The 14600-nt window shown below is 57.0% G+C and overlaps 1 protein-coding gene across 1 annotated transcript; it reads left to right on the top strand.

Annotated features, from left to right (window-relative positions):
* RBM8A (RNA binding motif protein 8A) lies at positions 1 to 8693 on the top strand. The gene is made up of 6 exons (XM_044272227.1): positions 1 to 146; positions 5196 to 5255; positions 6042 to 6119; positions 7704 to 7840; positions 7971 to 8107; positions 8371 to 8693. The coding sequence occupies exons 1-6, from the start codon at positions 80 to 82 to the stop codon at positions 8414 to 8416; spliced, it is 525 nt and encodes a 174-aa protein (XP_044128162.1). The 5' UTR covers positions 1 to 79; the 3' UTR covers positions 8417 to 8693.
* Positions 8694 to 14600: the final 5907 nt, after the last annotated feature.

The raw sequence follows: 14600 nt of genomic DNA, 5'->3' as shown, positions 1-14600 counted from the left end.
GCGCCGGAAACGTCCTGTTTTTTTGGCTCTCGCCGTCCGTGTTTCTTCTCGCTGAGAGCCGCACGCAGCAGCAGCAGTCATGGCCGATGTTCTGGACTTACACGAGGCTGGGGGCGAAGACTTCGCCATGGACGAGGATGGCGACGGTGAGTGCTCGTGTGGGATCCGTCCTGGTTACCGCAGACCCGGCCGCCACTGCAAACCCCCATAGGACCGCCTTCTCTGGTTCAGCAGGTTCTTCCTATGGAGGTCAACATGTGGCCACACTGCTGGTGACCAGCGTCATCTTCTATGTTCTCTAAACACCGGGGCCCCTGGGCGGGGAGTAGTCTGGGTGGTCGCCTCTGTGGGCACTGTAACGGGACCCCTCTGTGACGTGGACGCAGACCCGGGGCCCCTGGGCGGGGAGTAGTCTGGGTGGTCGCCTCTGTGGGCACTGTAACGGGACCCCTCTGTGACGTGGACGCAGACCCGGGGCCCCTGGGCGGGGAGTAGACTGGGTGGTCGCCTCTGTGGGCACTGTAACGGGACCCCTCTGTGACGTGGACGCAGACCCGGGGCCCCTGGGCGGGGAGTAGTCTGGGTGGTCGCCTCTGTGGGCACTGTAACGGGACCCCTCTGTGACGTGGACGCAGACCCGGGGCCCCTGGGCGGGGAGTAGTCTGGGTGGTCGCCTCTGTGGGCACTGTAACGGGACCCCTCTGTGACGTGGACGCAGACACGGGGCCCCTGGGCGGGGAGTAGTCTGGGTGGTCGCTTCTGTGGGCACTGTAACGGGACCCCTCTGTGACGTGGACGCAGACCCGGGGCCCCTGGGCGGGGAGTAGTCTGGGTGGTCGCCTCTGTGGGCACTGTAACGGGACCCCTCTGTGACGTGGACGCAGACCCGGGGCCCCTGGGCGGGGAGTAGTCTGGGTGGTCGCCTCTGTGGGCACTGTAACGGAACCCCTCTGTGACGTGGACGCAGACCCGGGGCCCCTGGGCGGGGAGTAGTCTGGGTGGTCGCCTCTGTGGGCACTGTAACGGGACCCCTCTGTGACGTGGACGCAGACCCGGGGCCCCTGGGCGGGGAGTAGTCTGGGTGGTCGCCTCTGTGGGCACTGTAACGGGACCCCTCTGTGACGTGGATGCAGATCCGGGGGCCCCTGGGTGGGGAGTAGTCTGGGTGGTCGCCTCTGTGGGCACTGTAACGGGACCCCTCTGTGAAGTGGATGCAGATCCGGGGGCCCCTGGGCGGGGAGTAGACTGGGTGGTCGCCTCTGGTGGGCACTGTAACGGGACCCCTCTGTGAAGTGGATGCAGATCCGGGGCCCCTGGGCGGGGAGTAGTCTGGGTGGTCGCCTCTGTGGGCACTGTAACGGGACCTCTCTGTGACGTGGACGCAGACCCGGGGCCCCTGGGTGGGGAGTAGTCTGGGTGGTCGCCTCTGTGGGCACTGTAACGGGACCCCTCTGTGAAGTGGATGCAGATCCGGGGGCCCCTGGGCGGGGAGTAGACTGGGTGGTCGCCTCTGTGGGCACTGTAACGGGACCTCTCTGTGACGTGGATGCAGATCCGGGGGCCCCTGGGTGGGGAGTAGTCTGGGTGGTCGCCTCTGTGGGCACTGTAACGGGACCCCTCTGTGACGTGGACGCAGACCCGGGGTCCCTGGGCGGGGAGTAGTCTGGGTGGTCGCCTCTGTGGGCACTGTAACGGGACCCCTCTGTGACGTGGACGCAGACCCGGGGCCCCTGGGCGGGGAGTAGTCTGGGTGGTCGCCTCTGTGGGCACTGTAACGGGACCCCTCTGTGACGTGGACGCAGACACGGGGCCCCTGGGCGGGGAGTAGTCTGGGTGGTCGCCTCTGTGGGCACTGTAACGGGACCCCTCTGTGAAGTGGACGCAGACCCGGGGCCCCTGGGCGGGGAGTAGTCTGGGTGGTCGCCTCTGTGGGCACTGTAACGGGACCCCTCTGTGACGTGGACGCAGACCCCCCGGGGCCCCTGGGCGGGGAGTAGTCTGGGTGGTCGCCTCTGTGGGCACTGTAACGGGACCCCTCTGTGACGTGGACGCAGACCCGGGGCCCCTGGGCGGGGAGTAGTCTGGGTGGTCGCCTCTGTGGGCACTGTAACGGAACCCCCTCTGTGACGTGGACGCAGACCCGGGGCCCCTGGGCGGGGAGTAGTCTGGGTGGTCGCCTCTGTGGGCACTGTAACGGGACCCCTCTGTGACGTGGACGCAGACCCGGGGCCCCTGGGCGGGGAGTAGTCTGGGTGGTCGCTTCTGTGGGCACTGTAACGGGACCCCTCTGTGACGTGGACGCAGACACGGGGCCCCTGGGCGGGGAGTAGTCTGGGTGGTCGCCTCTGTGGGCACTGTAACGGGACCCCTCTGTGACGTGGACGCAGACCCGGGGCCCCTGGGCGTGGAGTAGTCTGGGTGGTCGCCTCTGTGGGCACTGTAACGGGACCCCTCTGTGACGTGGACGCAGACCCGGGGCCCCTGGGAGGGGAGTAGTCTGGGTGGTCGCCTCTGTGGGCACTCTAACGGGACCCCTCTGTGACGTGGACGCAGACCCGGGGCCCCTGGGCGGGGAGTAGTCTGGGTGGTTGCCTCTGTGGGCACTGTAACGGGACCCCTCTGTGACGTGGACGCAGACCCGGGGCCCCTGGGCGGGGAGTAGTCTGGGTGGTCGCCTCTGTGGGCACTGTAACGGAACCCCTCTGTGACGTGGACGCAGACCCGGGGCCCCTGGGCGGGGAGTAGTCTGGGTGGTCGCCTCTGTGGGCACTGTAACGGGACCCCTCTGTGAAGTGGACGCAGACCCGGGGCCCCTGGGCGGGAGTAGTCTGGGTGGTCGCCTCTGTGGGCACTGTAACGGGACCCCTCTGTGACGTGGACGCAGATCCGGGGCCCCTGGGCGGGGAGTAGTCTGGGTGGTCGCCTCTGTGGGCACTGTAACGGGACCCCTCTGTGACGTGGACGCAGACCCGGGGCCCCTGGGCGGGGAGTAGTCTGGGTGGTCGCCTCTGTGGGCACTGTAACGGAACCCCTCTGTGACGTGGACGCAGACCCGGGGCCCCTGGGCGGGGAGTAGTCTGGGTGGTCGCCTCTGTGGGCACTGTAACGGGACCCCTCTGTGAAGTGGACGCAGACCCGGGGCCCCTGGGCGGGGAGTAGTCTGGGTGGTCGCCTCTGTGGGCACTGTAACGGGACCTCTCTGTGACGTGGATGCAGATCCGGGGGCCCCTGGGTGGGGAGTAGTCTGGGTGGTCGCCTCTGTGGGCACTGTAACGGGACCCCTCTGTGACGTGGACGCAGACCCGGGGCCCCTGGGCGGGGAGTAGTCTGGGTGGTCGCCTCTGTGGGCACTGTAACGGGACCCCTCTGTGACGTGGACGCAGACCCGGGGCCCCTGGGCGGCGAGTAGTCTGTGTGGTCGCCTCTGTGGGCACTGTAACGGGACCTCTCTGTGACGTGGATGCAGACCCGGGGCCCCTGGGCGGGGAGTAGTCTGGGTGGTCGCCTCTGTGGGCACTGTAACGGGACCCCTCTGTGACGTGGACGCAGACCCGGGGCCCCTGGGCGGGGAGTAGTCTGGGTGGTCGCCTCTGTGGGCACTGTAACGGGACCCCTCTGTGACGTGGACGCAGACCCGGGGCCCCTGGGCGGGGAGTAGTCTGGGTGGTCGCCTCTGTGGGCACTGTAACGGGACCCCTCTGTGACGTGGACGCAGACCCGGGGCCCCTGGGCGGGGAGTAGTCTGGGTGGTCGCCTCTGTGGGCACTGTAACGGGACCCCTCTGTGAAGTGGATGCAGATCCGGGGGCCCCTGGGCGGGGAGTAGTCTGGGTGGTCGCCTCTGTGGGCACTGTAACGGGACCCCTCTGTGAAGTGGATGCAGATCCGGGGGCCCCTGGGCGGGGAGTAGACTGGGTGGTCGCCTCTGTGGGCACTGTAACGGGACCCCTCTGTGACGTGGACGCAGACCCGGGGCCCCTGGGCGGGGAGTAGTCTGGGTGGTCGCCTCTGTGGGCACTGTAACGGGACCCCTCTGTGACGTGGACGCAGACCCGGGGCCCCTGGGCGGGGAGTAGTCTGGGTGGTCGCCTCTGTGGGCACTGTAACGGGACCCCTCTGTGACGTGGACGCAGATCCGGGGGCCCCTGGGCGGGGAGTAGTCTGGGTGGTCGCCTCTGTGGGCACTGTAACGGGACCCCTCTGTGAAGTGGATGCAGATCCGGGGGCCCCTGGGCGGGGAGTAGTCTGGGTGGTCGCCTCTGTGGGCACTGTAACGGGACCCCTCTGTGAAGTGGATGCAGATCCGGGGGCCCCTGGGCGGGGAGTAGACTGGGTGGTCGCCTCTGTGGGCACTGTAACGGGACCCCTCTGTGACGTGGACGCAGACCCGGGGCCCCTGGGCGGGGAGTAGTCTGGGTGGTTGCCTCTGTGGGCACTGTAACGGGACCCCTCTGTGACGTGGACGCAGACCCGGGGCCCCTGGGCGGGGAGTAGTCTGGGTGGTCGCCTCTGTGGGCACTGTAACGGGACCTCTCTGTGACGTGGACGCAGACCCGGGGCCCCTGGGTGGGGAGTAGTCTGGGTGGTCGCCTCTGTGGGCACTGTAACGGGACCCCTCTGTGAAGTGGATGCAGATCCGGGGGCCCCTGGGCGGGGAGTAGACTGGGTGGTCGCCTCTGTGGGCACTGTAACGGGACCCCTCTGTGACGTGGACGCAGATCCGGGGCCCCTGGGCGGGGAGTAGTCTGGGTGGTCGCCTCTGTGGGCACTGTAACGGGACCTCTCTGTGACGTGGATGCAGATCCGGGGGCCCCTGGGCGGGGAGTAGTCTGGGTGGTCGCCTCTGTGGGCACTGTAACGGGACCCCTCTGTGACATGGACGCAGATCCGGGGCCCCTGGGCGGGGAGTAGTCTGGGTGGTCGCCTCTGTGGGCACTGTAACGGGACCTCTCTGTGACGTGGACGCAGACCCGGGGCCCCTGGGTGGGGAGTAGTCTGGGTGGTCGCCTCTGTGGGCACTGTAACGGGACCCCTCTGTGACGTGGACGCAGATCCCCGGGGCCCCTGGGTGGGGAGTAGTCTGGGTGGTCGCCTCTGTGGGCACTGTAACGGGACCCCTCTGTGACGTGGACGCAGATCCCCGGGGCCGCCATCATTCGCTGTGTGATGCTGATCTTCTCTTTTTCCTCTCCATAGAAAGCATCCACAAGTTAAAGGAGAAGGCGAAGAAGAGGAAAGGGCGAGGATTTGGTGCAGGTGAGTCCAGGATGGATGTGTTTCCTGTTATCAGCCCGGTCAGGCTGCGCATGTATGGCGGATGTGGGCACTTGAAAGATGGCGTCCTCTAGCAAAGCGGCGCCATAGCCACCAGTTCTCTGCCCACGGCAGACACCCAGAGGCAATGTCTGCAATTGGTGAGAACGCCAACTGCAGCCGTTTAACTCTTCGTATGCCGTGCTCAGTTGTGACTATTGCCTCCGGGGCCCAAGGGACTTCCCCGCTCGGAGGTCGGGGAAGTCATGGGTCTACAATGAGCTTCCCATAAACTGCTGTGTAAAATCACATCTAATAATTGCACGTTTACATCCCCTAACATCCCCTAGAGGGGCTTAAAAACGGTAATAAAAATAAAATTATATATATATATGTGGTATCTCTGTAATTGTACTGACCTGAACGTCCTAAAAATAAAACTACGGTGGAATCGGGTTTATTTTTGCCAACTCCACTTAATTTGGATTTTTTTTCAGCTTCCCAGTACTTGATAGGAAATAGTAAATGGTGACATTAGAAAGTAAAACTTGTCCTGCAAAAAGACCAGCCCCGTTCAGCTTTGGGAACGGAAAAATAAAAAAGTTATAGAAAGCAGGAAGAAGTGGGGCAAAAATAGCAAATCGTCACGTTATAAAGGGGTGAACGGGATGTGTGCAGTAACCCCCCCCCCCATGACTGAGGTATTAATGGTTATCAGCTCTTGAATCTTGTGTGAGCGGCACTTTCATGTTCTAGTACTGACTCCATTGTTTTCTGTTCCCTGATCAGAGGAGGGGTCCCGGGCCCGGATCCGAGAAGACTATGACAGTGTGGAGCAGGATGGGGATGAGCCCGGTCCTCAGAGGTGTAAGTAACTGTCCCTCCGACTCCAATCTCATTAGTCTCAGGTCAGACCTAAGTGATACTCGGGGCCTGTCGCTGATGGAGGGGTTCCTGCTGTAGGGCGACTGGATACGGGAGGGGGGGGGGGGGTCCTGCTGTACGGCGACTGGATACAGGAGGGGGGGTTCTGCTGTACGGCGACTGGATACGGGAGGGGGGGGGGTCCCGCTGTAGGGCGACTGGATACAGGAGGGGGGGGGGGTCCCGCTGTAGGGCGACTGGATACGGGAGGGGGGGGGTCCCGCTGTAGGGCGACTGGTTACGGGAGGGGGGGGGGGGTGGGTCCCGCTGTAGGGCGACTGGATACGGGAGGGGGGGGGGGGTCCCGCTGTAGGGCGACTGGATACGGGAGGGGGGGGGGGGGGAGTCCCGCTGTAGGGCGACTGGTTACGGGAGGGGGGGGGTCCCGCTGTAGGGCGACTGGATACGGGAGGGGGGGGGGGGGGGAGTCCCGATTGTAGGGCGACTGGATACGGGAGGGGGGGGGGGAGTCCCGCTGTAGGGCGACTGGATACGGGAGGGGGGGGGGGAGTCCCGCTGTAGGGCGACTGGATACGGGAGGGGGGGGGCGGGGGGGGGAGTCCCGCTAGTGCGAGGGCGTGGATACGGGAGGGGGGGGGGAGTCCCGCTGTAGGGCGACTGGAAACGGAGGGGGGGGTCCCGCTGTAGGGCGACTGGAAACGGGAGGGGGGGGGGGGTCCCGCTGTAGGGCGACTGGATACGGGAGGGGGGGGGGGGGGGAGTCCGCTGTAGGGCGACTGGATACGGGAGGGGGGGGGGAGTCCCGCTGTAGGGCGACTGGAAACGGGAGGGGGGGGTCCCGCTGTAGGGCGACTGGATACGGGGGGGGGGGGGAGTCCCGCTGTAGGGCGACTGGAAACGGGAGGGGGGGGGTCCGCTGTAGGGCGACTGGAAACGGGAGGGGGGGGGGGTCCCCGCTGTAGGGCGACTGGAGGGAGGGGGGGGGGGGGGGGGGGAGTCCCGCTGTAGGGCGACTGGATACGGGAGGGGGGGGGGAGTCCCGCTGTAGGGCGACTGGAAACGGGAGGGGGGGGTCCCGCTGTAGGGCGACTGGATACGGGAGGGGGGGGGAGTCCCGCTGTAGGGCGACTGGAAACGGGAGGGGGGGGGTCCCGCTGTAGGGCGACTGGAAACGGGAGGGGGGGGGGGTCCCCGCTGTAGGGCGACTGGATACGGGTGAGGGGGGGTCCCGCTGTAGGGCGACTGGATACGGGTGAGGGGGGGTCCCCGCTGTAGGGCGACTGGATACGGGTGAGGGGGGGGTCCCCGCTGTAGGGCGACTGGATACGGGTGAGGGGGGGGTCCCCGCTGTAGGGCGACTAGATACGGGTGGGTGGTCCCGCTGTACGGTGACTGGATACAGGCTGCGTCTTCTAGTCCAGCACCTGGTGGTCCGATATCGGGGTATGGGGCTGGATCTCCGGCGCCGAGGGCACTGCTGATGACTCTCTGCCACCTCCTGGCATCCAGGACCATGTAGCGGTTATCTGCGGCGCTGTGTTCACGTTGGTTTGCGTCTTCCCTCAGCGGTCGAGGGCTGGATCCTGTTTATCACCGGAGTCCATGAAGAAGCTACTGAGGAGGACATCCACGATAAATTTGCCGAATTTGGGGAGATAAAGAACGTCCACCTGAATCTGGACCGGAGAACGGGCTACTTGAAGGTAAGAGAGCTGCCGTCCGTCACCCATTATACGTCTTACATGGGCGCACATTGTGTGCTGGATCTGAGGGGGTCACAGACCCATCGGACCCCACTGGAGTCTGACAGAACTGTGACTTCTCCCCCCACAGGGTTACGCGCTGGTGGAGTACGAGACCTACAAAGAAGCCCTGGCTGCTATGGAAGGGTTAAACGGTCAGGACATGATGGGGCAGCCGATCAACGTGGACTGGTGTTTTGTCCGCGGACCTCCTAAAGGAAAGAGACGGTAAGAAGCCCATTCCCCGGCTATAGGGAGTCTGCATGCTAGCGCCATGGGCCCTGCTTTTCTTCTAGTCCACGGGGTTGTTTCCTTCACGTGCTCTGCTCACATCCCAGGCTGACTTCACACTTCTACTCCACTCACATCCAAAGACTCAATCACCGTTCTTGAATTCACATCCGTATTTGCAGTTGTGAGCGCCACTCGCTTTGCTTGTGGGGGGGTGCCCTGCGTGGCGTTGTTGTTGATCATGTGCCGTTGTTTTTCAGAAGCGGGCGCAGGAGGAGCAGGAGCCCGGACCGGAGGAGACGTTAACCCCTCGCTCTTCACCTCTCACGTTTTCATGGATTTTTTTTCTTTCTGAGTTTTAATTATTGAGGTGATTGTGATTTTGCGCCTCATCCCCGGGGGTGACGTTATGGATGCCTCTGGTCACCCCTTTATAGACCAGCAGGGATCAGGTTCCGTCCCGTCAGTAGTCTCGCCGTGGCGGGGCGGGGTCTGCGTGGCGCTGTGCAGTCCCCTCCTGTAGCGGGAGGTTTTGTATGACATCTCACGGGCCATATGTTCACAATAAAGTCTTTTTATGTTACCTTGTCTGCACCTGTTTTATCCCATTGCTGTATCAGGAACTCTGCTTGCTGTCAGCAAAAGGTAACGCTCATTGTTTACATCCAGTGGCTTAAAACCTGTCCTGACCTAATACTTCTCACAGCAGGGGGTTTGTTACAGTTGTATCCAGTCTTCTGTGGCCTCCAGACTGATACAGTTCACCTGCGCTTGTACAGGACAAGAGAGTGATTGTAACAAACCCCCAGCTGTGAGAAACATTAGGTCAGTGCAGGTTCCAGCCTCTGGATGGAAACCATCAGTATGTCCGGGGGGATTCCTGACCATCAGATGACGGGTTTGAGGGGTCATTCATATAAAGTGCACAGAGCTTGACGGGAGTATTGCACTTCTGTGGGTCCAGCTGATCAGATCCAGTTGCTGTTTGGGTTGGTTCCAGTAGGTGGCGCCATTGCCACAGTAATGGGTGACAGTATTTCACTGCACCACTCTTACCAGCAGAGGGCGCCCTGGCCTGAATGAGTCGCTGCAGCCAGTATCGCACTGATCATATAGGAGTTGTGAAAATCCTCACACCCCTCTGTTAACCCTATGTTGTCAATGGGCAGGTGACCAAACCGTGTGGCTAAAATGCGGCTGTGTTACCGTGGGCTGGCGGAGGCCTTGCTACAATAAGTTTATTCTGACGGGCGGACCCCTTAGTGTTGGGGCAGGGTATTAGTTTGGCACCGCTAGGTTGGTGGACAGAGGTAACCGCTCAAGAGGGTGCAGCGCTGGCTAGTAGGGTGCTGAGATGGTCCCCTGTACTTTAGTTTCCTCTTTTAGGGCCCCGGCCACCGTACCAACCCTTAAAAAGGCTTAGCTGCATTTGACAAGAGCAGTAAATGCCAGCACTGTCACTGTTACTGCACAGGGCAGGAAGGGGTTAAATAACAGGGTGGGGTGTGCAAGCCACGCTCCATGTGCCCCCTGAGGGTAGGTACACACCTTGTAGCATGACTCTGGCCAAACATACAGTTGTGTTCAAAATAATAGCAGTCAGACCTCACTAACCCGATCAGTCACTGTTTTTGGTAGAAATGATATTTCTCCATGGCAAATAATTTACTATCAGATGTAGTAGAGTAACAGAAACCCAACAGACATGACATGCTGCTGATTCTGTGTAATTAAATCACTAATTGAAAGGGACATGTTCAAAATAATAGCAGTCAGACCTCACTAACCCGATCAGTCACTGTTTTTGGTAGAAATGATATTTCTCCATGGCAAATAATTTACTATCAGATGTAGTAGAGTAACAGAAACCCAACAGACATGACATGCATGCTGCTGATTCTGTGTAATTAAATCACTAATTGAAAGGGACATGTTCAAAATAATAGCAGTGTGGAGATCAATGAGTGAGGTCATTCATTCTTTGAAAAACAGGCGGCAATCATTGCCCTTATTTAAGGAAGGCGGCACATGTTGTACCCGCCGGTTACAGTGCATTTCTCGCTGAAATTCTGAGGAAATTGGGTAGTTCCAGACATTGTTCAGAAGAACAGCGCACCTTGATTAAAAAGTTGATTGGAGAGAGGAAAACATATAAAGAAGTGCAGAAAATGATCGGCTGCTCAGCTAAAATGATCGCAAATGCTTTAAAATGGCAACGAAAACCTGAAAGACGTGGAAGAAAGCGAAAAACTACAATTCGAATGGATAGAAGAATAGTCATAATGGCGAGGACTCGGCCGACAATCAGCTCCAGGAAGATGAAAGAAGGTGTAAAGTTCCCTGTGAGTCCTGTTATAATGAGGAGACGCCGATGTGAGGCCGAGCGATCTGCAAGAAGCCCCCACAAAGAAGACGTGGGCTGAAGAGCTTACAATCTGCCAAAGAGCACATTGACGGCCTGAAGAGACCTTCTGTGGACTGATGGAAGTGAGATGGTTCTAGCGGCCGGAGACAGTTTGTCAGACGACCCCCAAACGCTGAATTCAGCCCCAGTGCACTGTGAAGCATGGTGGACAAGCGTCATGATACGTGGATGTGTCTCAGACTACGGGGCCTATTTATTGCAGACCAGGGATCATGGATCAGTCTGAAGCCATCAGAATACTGGCAGAGGTCCTGCTGCCTTATGCTGGAGAGGAAATGCTCTTGAAATCGGTGTTCCAACAAGACAACGACCCCAAACACACCAGTAAATGGGCAACATCTCGGCTCCAGACCAACAAGACTGACGTTATGGAGCGGCCGGCCCGATCCCCGGATCTTAACCTCTTCCACCCCGGGCCAGTGTTCACTTTCCTGCCACGGCCTAATTTAGCAAATCTGACACGTGTCACTCTACGTGGTAATAACTTTGGAAGGCTTTTACCTGTCCAGGCCATTGTGAGATTGTCTCGTGGCACATTGTACTTCATGATGGTCATACATTTAAGTCAATATATTTCACCTTTTATTTATGAAAAAAATCCCAAATTGATTAAAGTTTTTGAGAAATTTGCAATTTTCAAAATTACCATTTCTCAGCTTTTAAAACAAAGTGATGCCTCATAAAATATTTCTTACCTACCACTCCCCATATGTCTACTTTATGTTGGCATCGTTTTGTGAATGTCATGTTATTTTTTGGGGACGTTGAAGGCTTAGAATTTTAGGAGCAATTCGAAAAAGATTTAAAGAAATTTCAAAAACCCACTTTTTAAGGACCAGTTCAGCTCTGAAGTCACCTTGTGGGGCCTACATAGTGGATACCCCCGTAAATGACCCCAAGTTACTCAAAACTGATATTACAAACTTTGTTAACCCTTTAGGTGTTCCACAAGAATTAAAGGAAAATCGAGATTAAATTTCACTTTTTTGGCAGATTTTCCATTTGAATCCATTTATTTCTTTAACACATTGAGGGTTAACAGCCAAACAAACCTCAATATTTATTACCCCGTTTCTGCGGTTTACAGGAACACCCCATATGTGGTTGTAAACCGCTGTACGGGCACACGTCAGGGCGCAGAAGGAAAGGAATGCCATACGGTTTTTGGAAGGCAGATTTTGCTGGACTGGTTTTTAGATGCCATGTCCCATTTGAAGCCCCCCTGATGCACCCCTAGAGTAGAAACTCCCAAAACTGACCCCATTTTGGAAACTAGGGGATAAGGTGACGGTTTTATTGGTAGTATTTCAGGGTTTTTGTTAATTGCTCTATATTAAGTTTTTTGTGAGGCAAGGTAGCCCAAAAAAATAGCTGTTTTGGCACGGTTTTTATTTTTTACATCGTTCTCCTGACAAGTCAGATCATTCGCAATTTTTATAGAGCAGGTTGTTACGGACGCGGTGATATAAAATGTCTACTTTCTTTTTTTCAGTTTTACATAATAAAGCATTTTTGAAAAAACAAATGTTTGTCTCCTCATTTTCCATTTTGTTTATTTTTCTGCCGATCATCTTGTGCAGGGGCTAATTTTTGAAGTTTTTATTGGTACCATTTTTTAGTACATATGATTTTTTTTATTTTTTTATCATTTATTAAGCTTTATGAGGCAAGGTGACCCCAAAAAATTGGTGGTTTTGACACATTTTATATTTATTTTTACAGCATTCACTTGAGGGGTTAGGTCATGTGATATTTTTATAGAGCAGGTCATTATGGACGTGGCAATACCTAATATGTAGCATTTTTGAAACAAAAAAAAAATGATTGTGTCTCCATAGTCTGAGAGCCATAGCTTTTTAATTTTTTGACCGATTGTCTTACGCAGGGGCTCATTTTTGGCGGGATCGCTTGGTGTTGCACTTTTTGTGATGTAAGGTGACAAATAGTTTTTTTTTTTTGGCACTGTTTTTATTTTATTTCTTTTATGGTGTCTATCGAACGGTGTAAATCATGTGATACATTTATAGAGCCGGTCATTAAGGATGCGGCGATACCTACTATATGTATTTTTTATATAAAATCATTGCAAAGGGGCCTTTTTATTCTTTTAGTCTTTTTTTGTTTTTTAAACTTTTTTCTTTTGACTTTTTTAAAACTATTTCTGTTCCACTCTGGGACTTCAACTTTTGGGGGTCTGATCCCTTCTGTGTAATACACTAACAGGTTGCCTAGGAGACGGGCCTGAGGCTGGACAGGTTGCCTAGGAGAGGGCCCTGAGGCTGGACAGGTTGCCTAGGAGAGGGCCCTGAGGCTGGACAGGTTGCCTAGGAGAGGGCCCTGAGGCTGGACAGGTTGCCTAGGAGAGGGCCCTGAGGCTGGACAGGTTGCCTAGGAGAGGGCCCTGAGGCTGGACAGGTTGCCTAGGAGACGTGGCCTGAGGCTGAATCTCCTGGGCACCCGTAGAAGGCAGGTCCCAATGCCGTGCAGGGCATTGGGTAGCCTCTGCACGGCATCGGGCTGCCTTCTGACACATCGGGTCCCCGCTACAGCAGCGCCGGGACTCAATGGGCTCCCTCACCCGCTGCAAATCCCCTCTATGCCGTGGTCAGCGCTGATTGCGGCATAGAAGGGGTTAGTCCACCGGCATAGGCTTGTACAGCGATGCCCATGGATACAGCAGGGGCCGGGCTATCAGGGACCGCCGGGCCCCCGCAGTGATCGGTATAGAATGTGTAGTGTTCCCAATACATTTGTGTCTATGGAAATAAAAGCTATTAGAAGGATTTTGAGCGGGACGTGTCCGGATGTGGAGCTGAGCGGACGCCTGCCACGCTAGCTCCGTGACCGGCGGTACAAGTAGCGGCTCACAGAACAGTGTACCCTCACACACCGCAATTTAGCAGAGGGACTTGCCGAACCTCCCTAGTGTCGGCACTATGGGCCGTAATAGAAAAAAAGATGACCCGCAGAGCAAAATCGCGGCGCTTAGAGCCGCAGGAGTAATCAAAGATGGCGCTCGTTCCCTGCACCATGAGGCGCCGGAGGCAGGACATTCAGTCGAGACACCCATGGAGCAACTCGCCCTCCTCCTCTCCTGTTAACCCCTCAGCTTCCAGTCTGCAGCATGACCCACTGCCTGCCAGTTATAGGCACACAAAGATCAGCAGCTCCACCTGCTGGTGAGAAGCTGTATCAGCACACCCTTCACTGCTACTGGTGGTCAATCTGCCCCTATTACTGAGGCCACTTTAGGATCCTTATCATGTGACCTGAGGCAATCTGTACAAAAGGACATTTCCACCACATTTTCAACATTACAAAAATCGGGGAAAGAACTTCCCACATTGAACAAAATATGGAAAAATTCACTGACTCCCATAACCATCTAGTGGACGCCCATAACAACGCGGAGGATGGAATGTCTGCCATAAAACTTAAACTAGCGGACCTCCAGGACCGTTCAAGGCGCAACAACTTAAGATTTAGAGGAATTCCAGAAGCCGTCGACCCTGACACAATCAAGGACTTCCTCACAGATTTCTTCGTCGCTCTGGTGCCAGAAGCGGAACAGAAGGATCTACTAATTGACAGGGCGCCCAGGATCCTCAAACCTAAAAGCGCCCCTAACGCCGCTCCCAGAGACCTCATCGCCAGGCTGCACTTTTACCACTTCAAAGAGTTAATCCTCAAAGCAGCAATCCCAAAACAAGATCTTCGGGATCGCCTCAGAAATATATTAATATTCTCCGGCCTCTCTGCAGTCCCCCTAAATGGACGCAGGGAATTCTCAACCGCTACTACAATCCTCAGAGACCGCAACATCCCTTACAAATGGGGGTATCCGGTGAAACTCCTAATCTTCAAGAATGGGCTAACACACGCAATCTCCTCTCCAAGCGACTCCAAGAAGCTTCTCCAGAAATGGTCCCTAGCTACGGTGGACGAAGACACCATCTCACCACAGAAGAGAAGACCTCCTGCCCTGACCAAAGAGTGGACTTGAAACCTCTCCTTGCAAGAAAGACCACTCCTATCCTCCTGAAGGACATATCCTTTCTATCGTGC

This window comes from Bufo gargarizans, chromosome 11, assembly GCF_014858855.1.
Source record: "Bufo gargarizans isolate SCDJY-AF-19 chromosome 11, ASM1485885v1, whole genome shotgun sequence".
Classification (NCBI taxonomy): domain Eukaryota; kingdom Metazoa; phylum Chordata; class Amphibia; order Anura; family Bufonidae; genus Bufo; species Bufo gargarizans.
Note: the sequence above shows the minus strand (reverse complement) of the source record. Positions and strands in the feature narration are given on the sequence as shown.